Source organism: Vulpes vulpes, chromosome 12, assembly GCF_048418805.1.
Source record: "Vulpes vulpes isolate BD-2025 chromosome 12, VulVul3, whole genome shotgun sequence".
Lineage (NCBI taxonomy): Eukaryota > Metazoa > Chordata > Mammalia > Carnivora > Canidae > Vulpes > Vulpes vulpes.
In genome coordinates, this window is record NC_132791.1 from 133,332,988 (window position 1) to 133,354,694 (window position 21,707).

The 21,707-nt window shown below is 48.6% G+C and overlaps 1 protein-coding gene and 1 long non-coding RNA gene across 2 annotated transcripts; one reads left to right on the forward strand and one right to left on the reverse strand.

The window, feature by feature from the left end:
* Window positions 1-1,197: 1,197 nt before the first annotated feature.
* On the reverse strand, window positions 1,198-3,957 carry LOC140594716 (uncharacterized). The gene is made up of 3 exons (XR_011995883.1): window positions 3,825-3,957; window positions 3,576-3,735; window positions 1,198-3,460 (listed from the first exon to the last, which is right to left on the reverse strand). It is a non-coding gene; the product is annotated as an uncharacterized lncRNA (long non-coding RNA).
* Window positions 3,623-9,766, forward strand: LOC112924804 (polyunsaturated fatty acid (12S)/(13S)-lipoxygenase, epidermal-type-like). Its single transcript, XM_072731950.1, is given in 17 exon segments — window positions 3,623-3,685; window positions 3,933-4,131; window positions 4,279-4,345; window positions 4,432-4,554; window positions 4,645-4,748; window positions 5,099-5,259; window positions 6,061-6,085; window positions 6,088-6,203; window positions 6,296-6,499; window positions 7,884-7,969; window positions 8,413-8,457; window positions 8,459-8,544; window positions 8,547-8,586; window positions 8,713-8,835; window positions 9,128-9,227; window positions 9,329-9,496; window positions 9,611-9,766. Coding segments are annotated over 17 exon segments (1,866 nt in total).
* The last annotated feature ends 11,941 nt before the right edge of the window (window positions 9,767-21,707 follow it).

Genomic DNA, 21,707 nt, shown 5'->3' on the forward strand with positions numbered 1-21,707 from the left:
CTTATCCTTTATCAGATATGTGGTTTGCAAATATCTTCTCTCATTCCATAGACTGCCTTTTAGTTTTGTTGATTGTTTACTTTGCTGTGCATAAGCTTTTTATGGGTTGTATTAATGGGCTTTCATACCCCCTTGGTTTCTAGCTAGATTTGTCCAATGGAGAGCTTCCATAGGAGGTCAAAGGGAAGGAGGAGCATGAGGTCAGCATGTTTATTACCCTGGGTCCCTCCCTAAAAGTTCATTTTAGGCTATGTGACTTGACAAAAGGACACTGCACCTTTCAAGGAAGCCTTCCCTAGAAAGCTTTCTCTTTCTAGGTTTTAGTAATCTTTTCCTCGGCGGGTGGGTGGTGACAGCTTTAGGGCTGATGGACTCAGGATCTTGTATTCCTTTGTGGTTCTCTCACGCCCTACCCCTTCTTTATCAATTGTCTCCTCCAATTATCCTATTTTAAATGTGTCATCTGTCTTCTATTGGGTCCTTGGCTGATGCAGGAAACCAGCAGAATGTGAATCTCCCAGAGCCATCACTGGCATGTAGGACAGTGAAATAAAAGTTAGTCTAAGGGTTCTGATGCCCCAGGAGTATGGAGGATTGCCATTTCAGAAGCACAGGGAATGATTTGTCTTCTGAATTTGGAGACATACTTTAAAATAGAAACTTGTGTTTGCTACTGGTCTGGAGGCTTTGGAATGAAGGAATCTTATTGGGGAGTTTTGAATCAAGTAAAGAGTTCCAAGAAGGCCTGAAAGAATCTTAATATATTTTGCCCTGGATCCATTGTCAACTCATCCTACTTCTCTGCAGTCTTTAAGGTGTACAGAGGAGGGTATCAGTGATTCCTGTGGCTCCATGTGAATGGGCAGAAGCCAAGGGACTGCAGGTTTTTCCAGGTCAAACAACGGGACATCTAGCCTGAACGTGGCATTGGAATATTGCACTGAAGAAGCCTGGCTCCTGCTCTAGGAGTTGTTTCGATAGGAAGGATAAGCATGAAGCTAAATGCTGCTCCAAGGACCAAACATTACTTGTATAGACCATCATATCCACACAAGCAACCAGTGGTGGATGGCAGACATACCTCTGATGAGCGACGTCAGTGAGATTTCTCTATGGTCTCCTTCGAAGGATGTAAGAGAGCACAAAATTCAAAGACAGAGAAAGAAACCACAGTAAGAGCGACATACTGCAGGTGGGTTTTTTTTAAAGATTTTATTTATTTATTCATGAGAGAACCGGGGAGAGAGAGAGAGAGACAGACAGAAAGAGAGAGAGAGAGGCAGAGAGAGGAGAGAAGCAGGCTCCATGCAGGGAGCCCGATGTGGGACTTGATCTCTGGTCTCCAGGATCCCACCCTGGGCTGAAGGCGGCGCTAAACCACTGAGCCACCCGGGCTGCCCTGCAGGTGGGTTTTAAGTGATAATAAATGGTGTGTAAATTGTGATCGGATTGGCAGGCAACTGAAATGTGAAATGTAGGATCTGGGGGCTGAGTCGGTGGAGAGAGTGTCAGAAGGTTCTTCCTTAAGTAGAATTTGAGGCTCTGGAGGACAATGGTAGGTTACAGAATAGAGGTGATGTCTGTCAGGGGTTGGAGTCAATGTGAAGAAGAGGAGAATGCCTCTAATTTGGGGGGAGGAAGAAAACAGGGTTTACTGGCAACGGTGTAAGCGGTGCAGAAGAGAGTCCCTGAGGGATGGCAGTAACACTGCTCTGTGGGTGTGTTGTGTGGTGAGCATTGAGGTTGCTCATGGTCCCTGATTCTTGAGTATTAGGAGAGGTGGCTTCAGTAGACAAGGTAGCATCTGAGAATGACTCGATTTTACAACGAAGCTTCCAAATCACCTATATTGAACCATCTTATCAGGTAATAGACACTGAGCATCTCTCCAATGAACACGGACAGGCCCACAGTGTGCCAGAAGCACATGGCTAGTGGACTCATTCCTGCCATACTTGTCACCTGATGCCCACCCCTGGAGGCCTTCTGTTTATCACGAATAGTGTGTACACCCCCTAGACTATCAATGTGTCTCATACTCGTTATTGTAACTATGCAATTTACAAACAAACTGATGGAAAGAGTAAACAGAAAGGCATTGTTTTTATTAAAACCAAGTTGACTGCTTTACGACCGTGAACAGGGATCGTTTAAAAAAAAAATCACTGCCAATGCGTAGGAGTAGACAAGACAGCTGTAAATGGTTTGAGGAAAACTGGACATATCTGAAAAGATATTGAATGTAGTCTTTCCTCCACAAGAATCTTTAGGTTTGAGCTCCTTTTTAAATAATGTCAACTCACCTGGGTGTAGTTTACACAAGAAAGACCCAGGGAAGCTCTTATTGTGGATTCATGCTCAGAAAACATTTGAGCGTGACTGTTCATTTTTGGTTCTGTTTTATTTTTTTTAAGATTTTATTTATTTATCCATGACAGACACAGAGAGAGAGGGAGAGACACAGGCAGAGGGAGAAGCAGGCTCCCTGCGGGGAGCCCGATGCGGGACTCAGTCCTGGGACCCCAGGATCACTCCCTGAGCTGAAGGCAGACATTCAACCACTGACCCCTTTGGTTCTGCTTTAAAGCAAAAATGTTTAAGATTTGTATGTCTACTTTTTGAGTCCCTCTTGATCCAGCTATTTTGACTAACCAATTATAAGTCAATATGCAGAGCTAGAAGCAACGTTCGAGCAGAAGGCTGTGGATTCAAGGCCTTCTGTTCGCAACAGAACAGGAGGTCCAGGCAGGAGGCAAGCCCACGATGCGCAGGAGTGCTGGGGAGGGATGGATAGAAATGAGTATCTGAAGAAGGAATCTGGGAGGGATTTGTGCCTGGACAGCAACTGTCCCTAAGCAGGAAAGGATAATAAATAGCAAAAATCAGATAACAATACTTCTATTATAATAGACACCATATTGCAAGTGCATTTAAAATTAGCAAAGATCAGGAGGTAGCAGGGGGAAGAACTGATCCTGATGGGACCCTTTACAGGTGCTCAGCTGAGGTGCTGGCTCCACAGAGCCTGTTTCAGGAAAGCCCCATGGAAACTTCATGATTGTTTTGAAGAAGAATTCCCAACTCTCCCTCTTGACTCCACTCAGGACAACATGCCCGACTCCTTCACCTGTCCAGCAGTATCTCATACTTGTCCTCAACAACAAGCCCTGGATCCTTGTCAAGATGGTTTACTCACTTTCCACTGAAAAAAACACCCCCGCACTTCAAACCTCCCACGGCTCCACTGTTGTCACCTCATTCATATACTCATTTATTCACTATTTGGGGGGTGGCTCGTGGGCCAGTCTGAAGGCCCCTGTGTGTAGTTGGCTACTGGGTGTGGACCTGATACCAGGGAACGTTTCCAAATGGATCCGGGTGGGTTGTCCCTTCAGGAGCTGCCGTGAGAATCCTCGGGTGTGGACGGTGGTAGGGACACAGGTGTCTGGGTGGAGCGGACCTGTGGGTGGGAGGCAGGGACCTTGGGAGCCGAGGCCGCAGGGACACTGGTCTGGGGCGGCCTCCCGGGGAGGGGGGGCAAGGGGGCTGGGCCTCCCACTGGTTAAATTGCTCACCTTCCCCAGCCCCGCTCCAAGTCCGAGCGGCTCCAAGCCTGAGCGCGATGGGCAAGTACACGATCCGCGTGGTCACCGGGGACTCGCCCCTGGCGGGTTCCTGCAACCAGGTGCAGCTGTGGCTGGTCGCGAGCACGGGGAGGCCGACCTGGGGAAGAAGCTGAGGCCCGTGCGCCGCGGGGTCAGTGCGCAGCCGGCGGGGTGCGGGGCTCCGGGTGGGGGACGGGTGGGGCCGCGGGGCCGCCTCACCTGCAGGCTGACTCGGGTCTCTCCGGGGGCGACTCCGAGGGGAAGGGGGCTCTCTGAGGGGGCGTACCCCCCCACCCCGTCTGAGCTCGCTCCCCGCCCCACCGACAGACCGAGTTCAAAGTCCGCGTCCCCCTCCACCTGGGCCGCCTCCTGCTGGTGAAGCTGCGCAAGGACGAACACTTGGGGGACTTCGACTGGTTCTGCAAGTGGATCTCCGTGCGCAGCCCCGGGACCAAGGGCGAGGCCCTATTCCCCTGCTACAGCTGGGTGCAGGGCTCTGGGATCGTCTGTCTGCCCGAGGGCACCGGTGAGGGCCGCGGGGCAACGCGGGGGGCGGCGGGGGGGGGGACGCCGGAGGAAGAGGGGTGGGGGATGCTGTGATGTAAGAGGGGAACACGTGAGGCAGGACAGGTTGTGCAGGGTGAAAGGGTGGGCGCCGTGTCCCCTTCCCCAGCCCGGACCCAGAGCCTGTTTAAGACGCACCGAGAGCAGGAAATCCAGAAAAGAAAGAGGATGTACCGGTGAGTCCAAGCAAGCCTCTGATCCCCCACCAGATCCCAAGAAACCGACCGCCCCACTCATCCCCGATTCCGTGTTCTCCCTCCAGGTGGGGCTCCTGGAAAGATGGGTTAATCCTGCCTGTAGCAGGGAGAACACCGTGGGACCTCCCCAAGAATGAGAGATTCTGGGAGGATAAGGATTTTGACTTCTCTTTCTCGCTGGCAAAAGCGTATGTGCCAGGTAGTAGGTTGGCACCTGCACCTCAGCATGCAAAGTAGGGTCCTTTCTTGATCTCCTAGCATTGCCATTCTTTCGGCAGGTTGGAGGGCTTGGTCCTCAAGGGGACACTGGAGCTCACAAATCCAGTTAAAAGACTGGAAGATTTCAAAAGAATATTCCCAAGTGCGAAGACTGCGCTGGCTGGTCAGTTACTACAATCTCCCCAAATCTATGTACATATTTCCAATGCAAGGCTTTGTGGGTTTTTTTAAATAAGATTTTATTTATTTGTTCATGAGAGACACACAAAGTGAGGCAGAGACTCAGGCAGAGGGAGAAAAGCAGGCTCCCTGCAGGGAAAACGATGGGGGATTTGATCCCAGGACCCTGGGATCACAACCTGAGCCAGAAGGCAGACGCTCAACCTCTGAGCCACCCAGGTATCTCTCCAATGCAGGGCTTTGACAGAAGAGGGGGAGAGGGTAGGGAGAGCGATCTGTTAGTAGGATCAGAGGCACAGAACTTACAGCATGCTCCCCACCTGATGTCTTTAGAGAAGGTTCGAAATTCCTGGAAGGATGATGCCCTCTTCAGGTACCAGTTCCTCAGTGGTGCAAACCCCATGCTCCTGAGGTGCTCGAGCAGCCTCCCAGCCCGGCTGGTGCTGCCTCCAGGGATGGAAGACTTGAAGACCCAGCTGGAGAAAGAACTCCAGGTGCTGTGCTCTCTCTTGTTCATCCACAACCCCAGCCATGCTGCCTCCTTCTCCTACCCGCCCCTCCTCATTTCCTCCATCAAATACTTTAATCTACACCCTCCTCCATCTACACTTAGGGTTTCTCAACATTGACAGCCGAGATTTAGGGACAGATAACTGTCGTGGGGGCTGTGCTGTGCGTTGTAGGATGCTTAGTGGTATGAGATGCTAGCAACACCACCCTCATCGTGACAACCAGAAATGCCTCCAGACATTGCAAAATGTCCTCTGCGGAGGGCAAAGATCACCCCGGGTTGGTGGAGGACCACTGAATTAACCATCTGCTCCTATTATCCCTCTTTTCTTCCCCCTCTTCCTCCTTTGTAAGAAGCATTCCAGCCTTTGGGAAAAGCTCAGGCTTCTGGAAGGAAAGAAGAAGAGAGATTGAACAAAGCCCCAAAGAGCTCTAACTATGGGGTTTTTTTTTGAGGAGAGGATACAGGAACTCCTGTGTGCTACATTTAGCTAAAGCCTGAGGGGGGATGACTTGATTGTGGGGGTTGAGGGCATGGTGGAGAACCAGGAAGTTCACCTCAAGAAGCTCCAAGTCTGATGGAAGATACTGGGTGTGGAAACCTCAAATTCGGGGCTTGGATTAAGGGAAAACAGATTGATGTTGAAAGGAAAGACTTAAAGAGAGAGAGAGAGAGAGAGAGAGAGAGAGAGAGACTTGATGGACAGAGGAAGGGACCAGCCTCCCAAATGAAATGGGAGGGTCCAGAATGACCTCATTATCTACCCCTGCTCCTCACCCTCCAGGCTGGATCTCTATTTGAAGCTGATTTCTCCTGCTAGATGGGGTCAAGCTTAATGTAATCATTTTAAAACAACAATATGTGGCCGCCCCTCTGGTTATGCTGAAGCTGCAGCCTGATGGGAAGCTCTTACCCATGGTCATCCAGGTAAGAGGCCCCAGGTATCTTTTGCACAGACACGGATCCCCTTAGAGACTGGGGCACACAGGTCCCGACCCCTCCCCTCTCTCCTGCTCCAGCTGCAGCCTCCTCATCACGGCTGCCCCACACCCATGCTGCCCTCCAACCCCCCTATGGCCTGGCTGCTGGCCAAGACCTGGGTCCATAGCTCTGACTTCCAGATGCACCAGCTACAGTCACATCTCCTGCGGGGACACCTGATGGCTGAGGTTATTTCTGTGGCCACGATGAGGACCCTGCCCAGCCTGCATCCTATCTACAAGGTATGTCAGCATCTCTTCTGTATTTGACTGCACTTTGTGTCACACACCCTTTGAAGCCTCGGGAAGCACCTCCACAGAGTCTGACCTTGTACTAGAGGAAGTCGTCTGGGGTTTGTAGCTACAGTGGAGGATTTGGCCTAGGACATAACAGTAGGTAGGATGTGCCCGGCCTTTATAAACTGTGAGTGAGGAGTGAAGGAAGACACGGAGCAAGACAAGGGACATCCACTGAGGTGGGAGGGAAACAAAAGGCTTGGTGTCATGGAGGCCAAGGAGAGAAAGCACTTGAAGAGGGAGGCATGGTTATCCGTGTGACATGCTGCCAAGAAGCCAGCGACATCACAGCCAGAGGAGCCACATCTGGACGTCAGTGTGGAGGCCATTGGTTAATCCACTGACGAGTGATGTCTGGGGGAGTGGAGGTGGCGGCAGGTGACGCAGGTGATGGGGGAGAGATGGGGCAGAGGGAGCCTTTTGAGAAGACTTGCTGTGGAAGGGAAGCAAGAAGTGAGGAGGCTGCTGGGAAGGCATGCATGTGGGGAGAAGCCAGGGTTTTCTGTGCGAAGGTATCCAGGATGAGGCATGTGTGTGTGTGTGTGTGTGTGTGTGTGTGTGTGTGTGAAAGAGAGGGAGACAGAGAGAGGGACAGGACGGGGGCGAAGGACAGGGTGGAGAGAGGAGGAGGAGGAGCGAGGAGGAGAGGAAGGAGAGATTGCCAGGGGTGACATCCCAGGGAAAGCACAAGAGGACAGGAGACATTTGCCTTTGCAGGGAGCAGAGATACTTCTTCTTCTTCTTTCTTCTTTCTTCTTCTTCTTCTTCTTCTTCTTCTTCTTCTTCTTCTTCTTCTTTTAGATTTAATTAATTTATTTATTTAAGAGAGAGAGAGAGAGAGAGAGCATAAACAGGGGAATGGGCAGAGGGAGAAGCATACGCCCCATGGAGCAGGGAACCCGATGCAGGACTCAATCCCAGGACCCCGGAATCATGACCTGAGCTGAAGGCAGAGGCTTCACCGACAGAGCCCCCCAACCCTGGTGCCCCCCACCGATACTTCCTTGAGGGGAATAAGACACAGGCATGAGATAGTTTCACATGTGGGACCTTTGCTAGGTTTTGTGGTGCGAGACCAGAGAGTCCTGGGATTCTTAGAGATCATGTGAGACTGTACACTCCTCAACCTGGGGAGACCTTGGGAAGACCTTTCCCCATCTGTCTTCTCCCACATCTTACCCTGACCCACTCCAGTCCAGTGGGAGGTCTGTCATTCTCGTGGAGACCTGCCCTCTGCCTTCTTCTCTATCCTTGCTCCTTAAATTTCCACTCCCCTCCTGGACCCCAGGATCCCCCCCTTACCAGTCCTGTTCCTTTCTCCCACATTCAGCTCCTGATCCCACACTTCCGCCACACCATGGAGATCAACATCCCCGCCCGGAGCAATCTTGTCTCCAGATGGGGAATTTTGACCTGGTACGGAGTAGGATGGGTAAGGAGGGCAGAGGGCTCAACAGTGAAAGCACCCGGGGATCCCTGGGTGGCTCAGTGGTTTGGTGCCTGCCTTTGGCCCAGGGCGCGATCCTGGAGTCCCGGGATCGAATCCCACGTCGGGCTCCCGGCATGGAGCCTGCTTCTCCCTCTGCCTGTGTCTCTGCCTCTCTCTCTCTATCATAAGTAAATAAATAAATCTTAAAAAAAATAAAACATTAAAAAAAAAAAAAAAAACAGTGAAAGCATCCCGATGGGTGTTTGGCTGGCCCCACCACCGCCAGCCCTGCATCCCCCATGAAGGCATCTCCCTGATTCCCTCACACCCGGGCAGGGACCTGAGAGGGACCATTGACTAGAATCTGACCCTGAAACCGGCCCCCCACCTCCACCCCCCGTGGCTGATCCTGGCATCTGCGGTGGGGTAGTCCTCAGGGGGTGAGCACCAGTAGCGGAGGCCATGTGGACATTCTCCAGAGCCACAGCTTGCTTGACCTATCATTCCCTCTGCCCTCTGGCCGACCTGGCTGACCGTGGGCTCTTGGATGTGAAGGCTTCTCTCTAGGCCAAGATGCCCTCAGGCTGTGGGGGATCATCAGCCGGTGAGGGTGACGCAGAGAGGGCGACCCAGCAGGCTTGTTGGAGAGAACGAGGAGGGGGTGGGCCACAGGTCCAGCTGGCCCCGCGGTCGGCCGCCTGGGACCAAGGGCTTTCTTGCCGGGGAGCAGGTACGTGGAGGGGATGGTCGGTCTTTTCTACATGACTGATGAAGCTGTGAGGGATGATCCAGAGCTGCAGGCCTGATGCAGAGAGATCACTGAGACGGGGCTGCAGGGTGCCCGGGACCGGGGGTAAGTGTGAGCCCCTCCCCACGACCCGTGTCACCTCACCCGCCCATCAGCAGTGCACACTCACAGTGTCGTAAGCCCCCTACCGTGGGTGCCCTGAGCACCCCGGGGGGCTCGCCGGAGCATCTTCCAGAAATCCTCTTGCCCTCGTGCACCCAGAGCTCCCTCCGCAACCAGACCCTTTTCTCCCAAGTATTTTCCATCCTTTCTGTAGCACCTGACAGTGCCTTTCACTGACATGATGCTTCTGTCATGTCCTGGTCTCAAAGTCGCTGCTTCCCTTCTAGTCACCCAGGTTCCCCGTCTCCTTAGACACCTGGGTTCAGCTCTGCCACTTTGTCACCATGTATATCTTCACGTGCCCAGGTCAGCATGCCTCTGCCCACCTGGGCCAGGTAAGCGGCTGCGATCAACCCTAGGGGCTCCCGGGATGGAGTCGGCAGGAGGTCGAGTGCTCTGTGGTCGGCCTGGGTTCCTGAGGCTCCTGCACCTGCAGCTGGACTGGTACTCCTGGATCCCCAACGGCCCGTGCACCACACGGAAGCCCCCGCCTGTCTCCAAGGACGTGACAGAGAAGGATATAGTGGACTCGCTGCCCACAGCCCACCAGGCCCACAAGAAGAAGACCTTCACAAAGTTCCTTGGCAGACGCCAGCCCATCATGGTAGAGACCGATGCCTGGGCCCTGGGGGCTGGCGGGGAGAGGAGGCGGCTTAGGAGGGGTGGTATTCTTGGCTGAGGGGCCCAGGGCTGAGCCGTTTCGTTCTCCCCTTCTCAGGTGGCCTTGGGGCAGCACAAGGAGAGATATTTCTCAGGCCCTCGGCCCCAGGCCGTGGCTGCTGTGGACCAGGAGATAGAGGCCCACAATGCAGGCCTGCAGCTGCCCTATGAGTACCTTCGACCCAGCATGGTGGAGAACAGTGTGACCATATGAGAGGGGTCACCCCGGAGCTCCGGCCTCCCCAAGTGCCTCTGAGCACCCTCCACGTTCCTTGGCCACATCCTCTTGTGACCAGACTGCCCTCCCCCCATGCTGTGTCATCCAGGCGCCCAAGGCTGCTGCCTCAAACAGCTCCAGGGGACTCACAGGGAGGGGTTCCTGTGGACTTCTGGAGCCCAGCATCCCCTGTGCCCACCCTACCTTAATGTCCAGCCTGTCCTGCACTTCGGCCCTCTCCTTTTCCCCAGAGGATCTGGCTTACCCATCAGTAAAGAAAGACCTGATTAAATAATAAAGTTGGTTTTGTGAGGTCTGTTGCCCTGCCCTCATTCAGATTTCAAGGAAGAAAAATAAGTGCTGTCCTGGAGTAAAAAGGTCTTCCCGCAATGAGTGGTCCCTTCAAGGGCTTCCTTCCGTCCACCGACAGAAGTTTTGAGCGGCTTCTTGGAACCCGGCTGCGGACAGTAGCTCTTGCCTTGATGCTTCTTGGAGTCCTCACCCACCGCGTCCCATAGGCTGCCTCCAAAGGTCTCCAGCGTGACCCCCTAGCCCCGCCTTCCCTCCATTGTGTTCCTTGCCTGGGCATCCCCCACGTCCCTCCCCAGGACTCCCGATAAACCCTCCCCTCGTTTCTGCTTCTTCCTCCCTCTGGCCATCCAAATGTACATGGTAGCCCACAGTCTGAGACGCTGCAAACAGACAAATAAGGAACTAGCTAGAGCAAGTACCAAGGGGTTTCAAATACATGATCTCAATTTATCTACATTGTACTGATGATGATGATGATTATTTTTATTTTGCCCAGGCACTTCTGCGTACAGCAGGCGTACTGTTGCCTCATGAGAGTACTGTGGTTGCTCATCTCCAGCTCAGGAAATGCACTAAATCACATGCCTGGTTGGACCTGCATTCTGGTGCTGTTTTGTGCTATTTTACCAGAATGATGGTGTTATCTGGAATTTTGCGGCACAGCAGCCGTATGTGGGGGGCAGGGGGAATGAATGTGTGCAAACATCCTGAGTTCTTGAGCCCCCGCACCATTCCATTAGGCTGGGCACCCTGTTCCAAGCTCATCTCTCCATCTCTGTCGCATTCTATTCTGTGGTAATGTAACAGCAGGTCCTCCATATTCGTTTCTGGCCCATAGAGGGATTTCGATTCAAATATCACAGGATTGTCCAAAAAAATTTTTATATCATCTATCTATTATCTATCTATCTATCTATCTATCTATCTATCTATCTATCATCTATCTATCATAGAATTGTCTCCAAACCTCTACCAGGCTGCCAAGCGGCCTTAGTATGCTTCCTTCTTTGGAGCATTTGCATTGTTTCCCCCCCTTCCCTTGTTTTGCAATAAGCCAAAAGCAACCTAACAAAACCAATCTCCTATTATTTACAAATAGAATAGTTAATGGTTGGACATGAAAGGATAAAGGGCCACAGCATTTGGCCAGTGTGGACTAAGTACTTTGGACAAAGCAGTTCTATTACATCTGGGTTTTAAGTCTGCTAGTGTAGATTCTAACTAGATTTTTAGTTTCTAGTCATTCTTACTAGATTTATCTGCCTTTGAATAGGATGCTAGGCTTGAGGGGTACTAGTGATGGATCGCAGATCTCCTTAATCCCATCAGGGGCTAAGTTTATTGGATGTCGGGCTTCCATTCTATGAGGCCAGAATGTCTAGCCCACTCCTCGGGTGGCCGATCTTTCAGGTCCCAACCAAAAGTGAGACAGAGGGGACACCTGGGTGGCTCAGTCAGGGAAGCATCTGCCTTGGGCTCAGGTCATGATCTCAGGGTCCCGGAATAGAGCCCCCACGTTGGGCTCCCCACTGAGCAGAGTCTGCTTCTCCCTCTCCTTCTCCCTCTGCCCCTCCCCTCTCACTCACTCACTCACTCACTCACTCACTCTCTCTCATAAATAAATAACATTTTAAAAAAGAGTGAGAAAGAGTGAGCAACAGATATGGTGAACAATTAATCACACACATCAACAGCCACAGATTAAAATACTCCTAGAAGCCCCAAACAGGACACAAAAAACCAAAACAAAACCACACTTCTTCCTAAATTAAGGGGGGGGGGGGGGGAAGCATGGAAAGAAATGTAAAAATGCTGAAAACCAAAGATGGAAGAAAAACTTTACAAGCAGCCAGAGGGAAGAAAAATCCCCTTAACTTCAAAAGGACATCAAGAAGAGTGTTTTTCTTCTTTCTTTTCTTTTCCTTTCTTTTCTTTCTTTCTTTCTTTTTCTTTCTTTCTTTCTTTCTTTCTTTCTTTCTTTCTTTCTTTCTCTCTCTCTCTTTCTTTCTTTCTTTCTTTCTCTTTCTTTCTTTCTCTTCTTTCTTTCTTTCTTTCTTTCTTTCTTCTTTTTTCTTTTCTTTTTTTTTTTTTTTTTTCAAATGAAACACTTGGAACAACACGCCGGGTGCTGGAAGACAGAAGGATATCTTCCGAGTGGTAAAAGAACACTGCAGGCTAGAATAAATGAGGAATTTCTACAAATCAATAAGAAAAGGCAGGCAACCCCGTATAGGAATGAACAGAAGACTTATGGTCCCCAAGGGGACACCCAAAGGGCAGCAAATAGACGGAAGGGGTTATACTCATTGATTGTGTCAATTCTGCATCACTTTAACATGTCTGAGGTACCTAGAGGCAGGTGCAGCCTGAGCTTCCTAGGGGCTTCCCCGATGGACTTTGAGGACCACCCATTTCACGGCCACTGAGTGATGGTTAGTGAGGGCTTTTTTTTAAAATTGAAGGATAACTGACATACAATATTGTATTCATTCCAAGCATACAGCATAGTGATTTGATATTTATATACATTACAAAACAGTCACCACAATGAGTCTAGTTACCGTCTGTCACAAAACAGAGTTGTTTTAATATTATTGTCTAGACTCTCTATGCTGTGACTACATCCTGGTGTCTTAATTATTTTATATCTGGAAGTCTGTACTTCTAAATCTCCTTTCCCTATTTTATAAAAGATGTTATTTATTTATTCATTAGAGACACATGGAGAGAGGCAGATACACAGGCAGAGGGAGAAGCAGGCTCCCTGTGAGGAGCCCAATGCGGGACTTGATCCTAGGACCACAGGATCATGCCCTGAGCCAAAGGCAGACGCTCAACTGATGAGCCACCCAGGTGTACCACTTATTTTATTTTCAGAAGGAACCTACTAGAAGATTTCAGCAACTAACATAACACTTTTTACTGGGAGAGGCAATCTGCTCTGGACCCTGAGTACCTCTGAGTACCTGATTGCTCTTGGGCTATTTCTCGGTGTTGTTTTCACAACAAGTAACCATAACAAGGTAATATTACCCAGAGACAAAGAACAGAGTTGAATCCACTCATTATAAAAATGTTGGGTTTTCCCCCAAACCAGTGGTCTCTCCTATCATGCAACCTGTTTGTGTGGTCATCCATCTAGACCCGCTGTACCTCACTCATGGGTCATGGGAGAGTGTGAGGGACTCATGCCAACATGGGCTCTTCTATTGCTCTTCCTTTGTGTAACCATGTTCTTTGTCTCCAAAGTGGGAAGCTTGAGTCTTCTGCAAACCCCCCAAGAGTAGCAGGCTAGCTGGCTAGTTTTATTATTATTGTTATTATTCATGAGACACACACACACACACACACACAGAGAGAGAGAGAGAGAGAGGCAGAGACACGGGTAGAGGAAGAAGCAGGCTCCATGCAGGAAGCCCGACATGGGATTCGATCCCAGGTCTCCAGGATCACGCCCTGGGCTGAAGGTGGCGCCAAACCTACGAGCCACCCAAGCTGGCTAGTTTTGAGTGGGCTAAAGTCTCTGACCCTTCACAGTTAGTTCTTGACACAGTTATCCACTGGCAAAAATTAAAAAGTGACAACATTCTGTTCTGGTGGGGGTGTAAAGAAAAAGGCACCCGAATACTATCCTACAGGCTTTCTGGATAGCAACTTGTTAATATCTAATATACTTTGAAGTATGTGTGTCCTCAGATTCACTGAGTTTATATATTAATTATGCAGAGCTTTTTACATGTCAGTCGTTTGACAATGACTCCCACGCAGATGAATCAAGATAGTGCAAAAGTGGCAGCAGTGACCTCAGCCTCATGATGTTAACATCTCCTTTTGAATAGTCATCCCAGTTGCTAACAAATGGAACCTGCTTTCACTCTTTCTGGGGTGACATGGCTTCAGGAATCATTCCTGGTGATCCCCCTTGTTTGTACAAATACAAAAGCTCCCCCGGGGGTGGACTCTGTGTGTAGCTTACCAAGGAGCGGGCCCACTTTGGTTTGGTAAACACTAGGAGCAATGATCTTACTTGTCTCTGTTTGCAATGTCAAGCATGGTGTCTTACGTGTGATTGAGGTCAGTCAATGCTTAATTCCCGTTCACTGCAGATCCAGCATCCCTCACCTCGCTGCTGTTCCTGCCCTCAGACCCCCACTTGCCTGGCTTCTGGCAAAGGCCTGGGTTCTAAATTCTGATTTCCAGCTGCACCAGCTCCAGTATCATTTGCTGAACACTCATCTGGTGGCCAAGGTCATGACTGTGGCCACCATGAGGCACCTCCCAGGGCTGCACCCTATCTTCAAGGTACATCCTCTACCCTCCACGTCCCATTTCTCTTCCATATCAGAGAAAGCAAGCAACCTAACAGCTGCCTAGATTTAAAAAGCCCAAGCCATCTGGCTGGGAACACATCAACAAAGCTGCTTGGAATTCAGCAGGCATCTGTATGTTATTGGAGCAAAGAATCTTTGTAACAATTTGTGAATGGGGGAGAAAAGAAGGATAACTCATCAAGATCTTGAGCCTTGTAGCTTTATTTCTAAAGTTTACATTCTTTTTTTATTTTGAGATAATTATACATTTTCTAACCATTTTAAGAAATAGTACAGAGGGATCCCATCAACTCTATTAAAATAATCACTTAGCATTTATTCAGCACATGCTGTAAGGCAGCTCTGAAATTCTCCAGTGATGGGTAGGAATATGATTGGATATACAGAAGTGTGGCTCTACTTTGGGAGAGTTAGCATGTAGCTGAGAAGACAAATGGTATACATAAGAAACCACCAGAGGACGATATTTGGAGATTGAAATCAGGAGAGAAAGCAATAAACACTACATTATTGATGGAGAATGTTCTAACACAATTTAGAAGCCATTAAGTAGAAGATTAAAGGGTAAAGGGAGCAGCTTCACAGGGGCACTTTTGCTACTTAAGGAGAGAGATGCAGTACCTGGTGGTTAGAGGAATAGAAGGAAAATGGAAAGACTGCGGAGAAGCAGGACTTGCAGCGTGCATGGATGCAAGGCTGGAGAGAAGAATCTGAATGAAGTCCAAGCGGCTGCCACGCCCAGAGCTCCTCAGGGTGGCTGATGTTGTAGTGATCCAGAAACCCCGTGATTTGTAAAACAGCTGAATCCAGTGGCTATTACTAGGTAGAAGCCAGGAAAAATAGCCTTGTGCTTGCTTTAAAAATGTCTTTGAAATCGTGATGCCACTTTGCATATAGTAGAAAGGGCAAAAAAACAACACAAGCTTATGAACCAGAGCAAGGGTCAGAAATAGTGAAGTTAGAAGAAGCCAATTAGGGGTCAAAGATGTGTTCAGTTAGGACATGGAGTCTGAAGTGTTAGCAAGATATGGAAGCAACTACTTGCTAGGCAAAACATCTGAGTTGTGTTTCTTCTAGAGTTCTCCACTTGCACCCTCAATCTGTCCATTAGTTAACAATAGCTCTTCAGGGTTCTACAGTAACACAGACAAGATAGACACTAACAGAATTCATGCAGTCTTGGATTTGATTGACTTTATGATGTCTTTGCACCACCATCTTCTTCGTACCTTCATGGTTAAGCTTATTTTTACTCCTCACAATCCCCCTTTGCTAGCTCTGTCCCTCCAAGCAGTGTCTCATGACCATAACAAGGTCATCCCTTGGCAAACCACTGAGTTGCTGTCAGGACACCCAGTGGAGCTGAGCCTGCACACTTTCATAAAGATTACATGTGCAGGCTCTGGATTCAGACTGCCCGGGGCCTAAGTTTTGAGTCTTGGCCTCACTTTCCAGATGCATATGCAGTGTCCTCACCTCTAACTGGGATGACAGGTGCTCCCTAATGGAGTTGGTGAGGGCTACGAACAGTGTGACACACTCCAATGCTACAAAAATATTAGTTCTTGTTCTTGTTATGATTAGTTCTTTGTCCTCAGGTATCTCCTTTTCTCATGTGGACTTCAGGCTTTCTATGACACTCAGAGACTGATTGAGAATAGATCACATATTAGGTCACAAATCAGGCCTTGATAAATACAAAAAGGTTGAAGTCATACCATGTGCCTTTTCTGACCACAACACTATGAAACCGTAAGAAAAAATTGTGTTGACCACAAATACATGGAGGTCAAACAACATGCTATCAAACAATGAATGGGTCAACCATGAAATCAAAGAAGAACTAAAAAAAAAAAAACGATATAAGAAACAAATGAAAATGAAAACACAGTTGTCCCAAACCTTTAGGATGCAGCAAAAGTGGTCCCAAGAGGGAAGTATGTAGCAGTACAGGCCAACATTAAGAAGCAAGAAAGATCTCAGATAAACAACCTAACCTTCCACCTAAAGGAGCTACAAAAAGAACAACAAATCTCCACATAGTGTCAACCGATTCTCAACAAGGGTGCCAAGACCATCTGCGGACGGACGGGGGTGAAGACGGGGGAAAGAAGGTCTTTTCAACAAACGGTGCTATCTAGGAAAACTGGATGTCTTCATGCAAAAGAATGAAGTTGGAGCCTTACATTGCACATTTACCAAAGTTAACTCTAAATGGATCAGAGACCTAAATTTAATATCTAAAGCTATAAAATTCTTAGAAGAAAATATGAGGGAAAATCTTCATGACCTTAGATTTGTCAATGGCTTTAAAAATATGATATTAAATGTGCAGGGAACAAAAGAAAAATTAGATAAAATAGATTACATCAAATTAAAAAAAAAACTTTTGAAAAAAAAACAAAACAAAACTTTTGTGCTCCAAAGGCCCCTATCAAGAAAAAGACATCCCATGTAATGGGAGTAAATACTTGTAAATCATATATATGCTAAGAGATTAATATTCAGAATACATAAAGTTAAGTTATTCATACAACTCAAAACAACAACAATATAACTCAACTAAAAAACTGGCAGATGACTGGAATAGACATTTCCCCAAATAAAATACACACAAAGCCAACAAGCACATGAAAATATAATTCAGCATCATTAATCACTATGGAAATGAAAATAAAAACCACAATAAAATTATCACCTTAACACCCACTAGGATGGTCACAATTTCAAAATAAATAACAGAAAACGATAAATGTGGAGAATGCAGAGAAATTGAAACCTTGTACATTCTGGTAGGAACGTAAAATGGGGCAGCTGCTGGGGAAAACAGTTTGGCAATTTCTCAGAAAATTATACATAGAGTTACCATACGATCCAGCAATTCCACTCTTAGGTATATACTCAAAAGAATTGAAATCACGGGTTCAAACAGATACTTGTACATCAACATGCACAACAGAATTGTTCATGGTGGCCCAAAGATGGAAACAACCCAAGTGTCCATACACAGATAAATGGATTTTTAAAAATGTGGTATAAAATAATAAATAAATAAATAAATAAATAAATAAATAAATAAATAAATAAATTTAAATGTGGTATATATACACAATGAAATAGTGTTGAGCCATAAAAAGGAAGTTCTGATACAGGATACAAAATGAGCAAACCTTGAAAACCTTCTGCTAAGTGAGTTAAGCTAGATGCAAAAGGACGAATGTTGTACGATTCTACTTCTATGCTGTGCCTGGAACAGGCAAATTCATAAAGTCTGTACCATAGAAGTTACCATGGGCTGGGGGAAGGGGAAATGGGGAGTTATAGCTTAGGATATAAAGTTTCTGTTTGGATGATGAAAAAGTTGTGAAAATAGCAGTGGTGGCTACACATCATCGTGTCTTCCTAATGCCACTCAATGGTACGCTTAAAATAATTAGAATATTAAATCTTTATGTACATATTTTAGTAGACTTTGCTTTTTAGAGAGAGAGAGAGAGCAGAGTTGAGGAGAGGGAGAGAGAGAGTCTCAAGCAGGCTGCAAACACAGTGCAGAGTCGGATATGAGGCTCAATCTCACCACCCTGAGATCATAACCTGAGCTGAAATCAAGAGTTGGACGCCTAACCGACTGAGCCACACAGGCGCCCCAGAATAGACTTTATTTTTTAAAGCAATTTTAGGTTTTAAGCAAAACTGAGCAGAAAAATACAGAGAACTCCCCAATTCCCCCCACTTCCATACCTCCTCCCCCACCACCAATACCTCCACACCAAAGTGGCACATTTGTTGCAATTGATAAACCTTCATTAACACATTATTATCACCCAAAGCCTATCATTGACATTAGGGTTCACTCTTGATTTTGTACAGTTTATGGGCTTTGACAAATGTGTAAAAATATGTATCAGCCATCAAAGCATCACACGGAGTAGTTGCATTGCCCTCAAAATCCTCTGGTTTCCCCCCTCCCATTCCTCCCTCCTAATGCCTGGCAACCACTGACCTTTTCACTGTCCCTCATAATTTTGCCTTTTTCAGAACATTATTGTCTTAGTCATTTGGGCCTGCTATAACAGGAATACCATTGACAAGGTGGCTTAAATAACCAACATTTATTTCCCCCAGTTCTGGAGGCTGGGAAGTCTGTGATGAAGGCAGTTGGGTGTTTGGTGAGAACCTGGTTCCTAGATGGCTGTCTTCTCATAGTGTCCTCACCCTGCAGACAGCTAGGGGTCTGGGGTCTCTTTCCTCAGGGCACTTAATTCCATTCAAGAGGGTTCCACCTGCATGGCCTAATTACTTCTCAAACATCCCACGTCCTAATAGCATCATATCAAGGGGATCAGGATTTCCACATAGGAACTTTGGGGGTAATGCAAACCCTTCAGTCCATAACAAATATGCAGTTGGAATAACTCAGTACTTGGCCTTTTCAGACTGACCTCTTGTACTTAGTGGGATGCATTTAAGGCTCCCACATGTTTTCTCATAGCTTGATAGCGCATTTCATCTTAGCGCCATTTGAATAATGTTTCATTCCCAGCATGTACCACAGACTCTTCCTTCTCTGTATATCTACCTTTCTGGCTTTGACATCCTTTTTGCTGTCTGGGCTCTGGTCTCTCGGCCTCGAACTCTTCTGATTTTACCCAGTGTCCACATCTCCTTAGAGTGTCCCCAGCTCAGCCGTGATGCCTCCATGTGCATCTTCATATATCCACGTGCTTCTGCCAACCCAAGCCAGGTCACATGTCCTGGGGGGATGGCAGTGGGAGGAGAGAATGCATAGGTGGGTCAGCAGCCTGGACCCCTGAGCGGTTCTACTGCAGATCAACCAGCATGCCTGGAACCCTGTACCATGCACCCATCTCCAATCATATGACCAAAAGAAAGAGGATATTGTAGACTCCGCCTTGTGTCCATCAGGCCCGTATGGTTTAAAAGGTTAAGAAACGCATGGCATACAACCACATATAACAAGATCAAGGGCCAATGGAGAGAGGAAATGAAAGCTTGAATAACAAGAACATGAGCAAAACACTGTATATAAAAAAGATTAATTTTGGGCCTCTGGGGGCTCAATTGGTGAAGTGTCTCTGCCTTCGGCTCAGGTCATGATCTCAGGGTCCTGGGATCGAGCCCCACGTCAGGCTCCCTGCTCAGCAGGAAGCCTGAGGGGAGGGGGCAAGATGGCGGAAGAGTAGGGTCCCTAAGTCACCTGTCCCCACCAAATTACCTAGATAACTTTCAAATCATCCTGAAAACCTACGAATTTGGCCTGAGATTTAAAGAGAGAACAGCTGGAATGCTACAGTGAGAAGAGTTCGCGCTTCTATCAAGTACAACTTGTTTTTGGCCACTCTGCACTGAGCAAAATGACTAGAAGGAAAAACTCACCTCAAAAGAAAGAATCAGAAACAGTCCTCTCTCCCACAGAGTCAGTGGGAAGCCTGTGTCTCCCTCTCCCTCAGCCTCTCCCCCTGCTTGGCCATCTCTCTCTCACTCTGTCAAATAAATAAATTAAAAATCTTAAATTAAAAAAAATGAATCTTCAAACGTAGAGATCAGAGAACCAATCTCTGGAAATTATTGCCATCTCAGTGTAAGGAAATGAAAGCCTGGCCTGGGCGAAGGCTGTGGGGTGGTCAAGGCCAGGGGAGAGAAAGTCCAAATCCTCAAAACATCTTAAATATTTGGTGTATTGATGCCCCATAGCTCTCCGCAACTATCTGAGGCCAATATAAATAAGGCTGACATCATACAGTGAGGGAGGCAGAAACACATGCATGGTCATCGAAATCTGCCCACGGATGCCGCCAACCTTGTAAGCCCCTGATCACTGTGTTACCAAGCAGGAGGTGGAGTTGGAGCTCAGACCCTGCCCTCTCAGACGAGTAATAAAAGCCTTGGGCGTCACAGACTCTGAGAGTGTCTGCACTGCACTAAGATACTCTTCTGGAGACGCTCTGTGGGGCAGAGACTGGAAGGTCTTGGAGAGAGAGAGGGGAGGAGGGAGGTTAAAAGGGCAGTTGGAGGGTGTGGGTGTGCACATGACAGAAGGCAGACTGTTGAAGTTGCGGTACAGTGGGATGGTACCATTATAACCCAATAGTAAGTAGAAAAGGGCCACTTGGAAAAGGGGCCACTGAGGTCCAATAGGGGACTGAGTGAGGGTGGGCCCCAGGCTCTTAGGGCACACCTGCTGTGGAGGTGTGAGACAGGAGTGGCACTGGGGAGGGAGGGGACCAGCTTACCAGACAAGGGACAGGGGGCTCTCCTCGTGCGTGCTTCACCTCTCCTTCAACGCTCTCCCTCTATTGCCCCCTCTTGTCTTCCCCGAGGCTTCTCAGTCCAGCTACCTGGACATTCCACCCTACACCCCCGCCCCCCGCCCCTCAGAGTCTGGCACAACCATCTGCCCTTCCTGAGGGATCTGCACACCTGTTTGCAGTGACTCCACGTGGACCACACATCCCTAACTTTCCACCCGCCATCTCTCTTCCTCTTTTTTTTTTTTTTTTTTTTAAGATTTTATTTACTTGTCAGAGAGAGAGCATAAGCAGGGGGAGCGGCAGAGTGAGAGGGAAAAGCGGGCTCCTCACCTAGCAGGGAGCTCCACGTGGGGCACAATCCCAGGCCCCCGGGATCATGATCTGAGCCAAAGCAGATACCTAACTGACTGAGCCACCCAGGCGCCCCCTCGCTCCCCCTCTGGACACCAGGCAGGATCCTGGTGGGACTTCCTGGAGCCGACTTTAGTTCTTCCCTCCTACTCTCCGGGAGCCCTGCACAACTCCAGGGTGGGCACTCATGCTGCATCCCTAGGGAGCCCTTTCCACCGCAGCTGGGCGACACGGTGGCCACCGAAACGGGAGGAGCGAGGCCCGAGAGTTCGGATGCCGGGCCTGCCAGGCGGTCCCTTTAGGCGAAAGCTCTGGGCTGCAGCCCCCCAGCGGGGCCGGCCTCCCGGGCTCCCGCACCCCGACAGCAGCCTCTGCAGCGCCTGCCCTTCCGTCGCTGGCCCCCAAAGGGCGCGCCTTTGAAACCGCGGGCGACAAACCCAGGAATTTTTTTTTTTGGTAAAATTTTTTATTGGATTTCGATTTGCCAACATACAGCACAACACCCAGTGCTCATCCCGTCAAGTGCCCCCCTCAGTGCCCGTCACCCAGTCATCCCAATCCCCCACCCTCCTCTCCTTCCACCACCCCTACCTAGTTCGTTTCCCAGAGTTAGGAGTCTTTATGTTCTGTCTCCCTTTCTGATATTTCCCACACACTTCTTCTCCCTTCCCT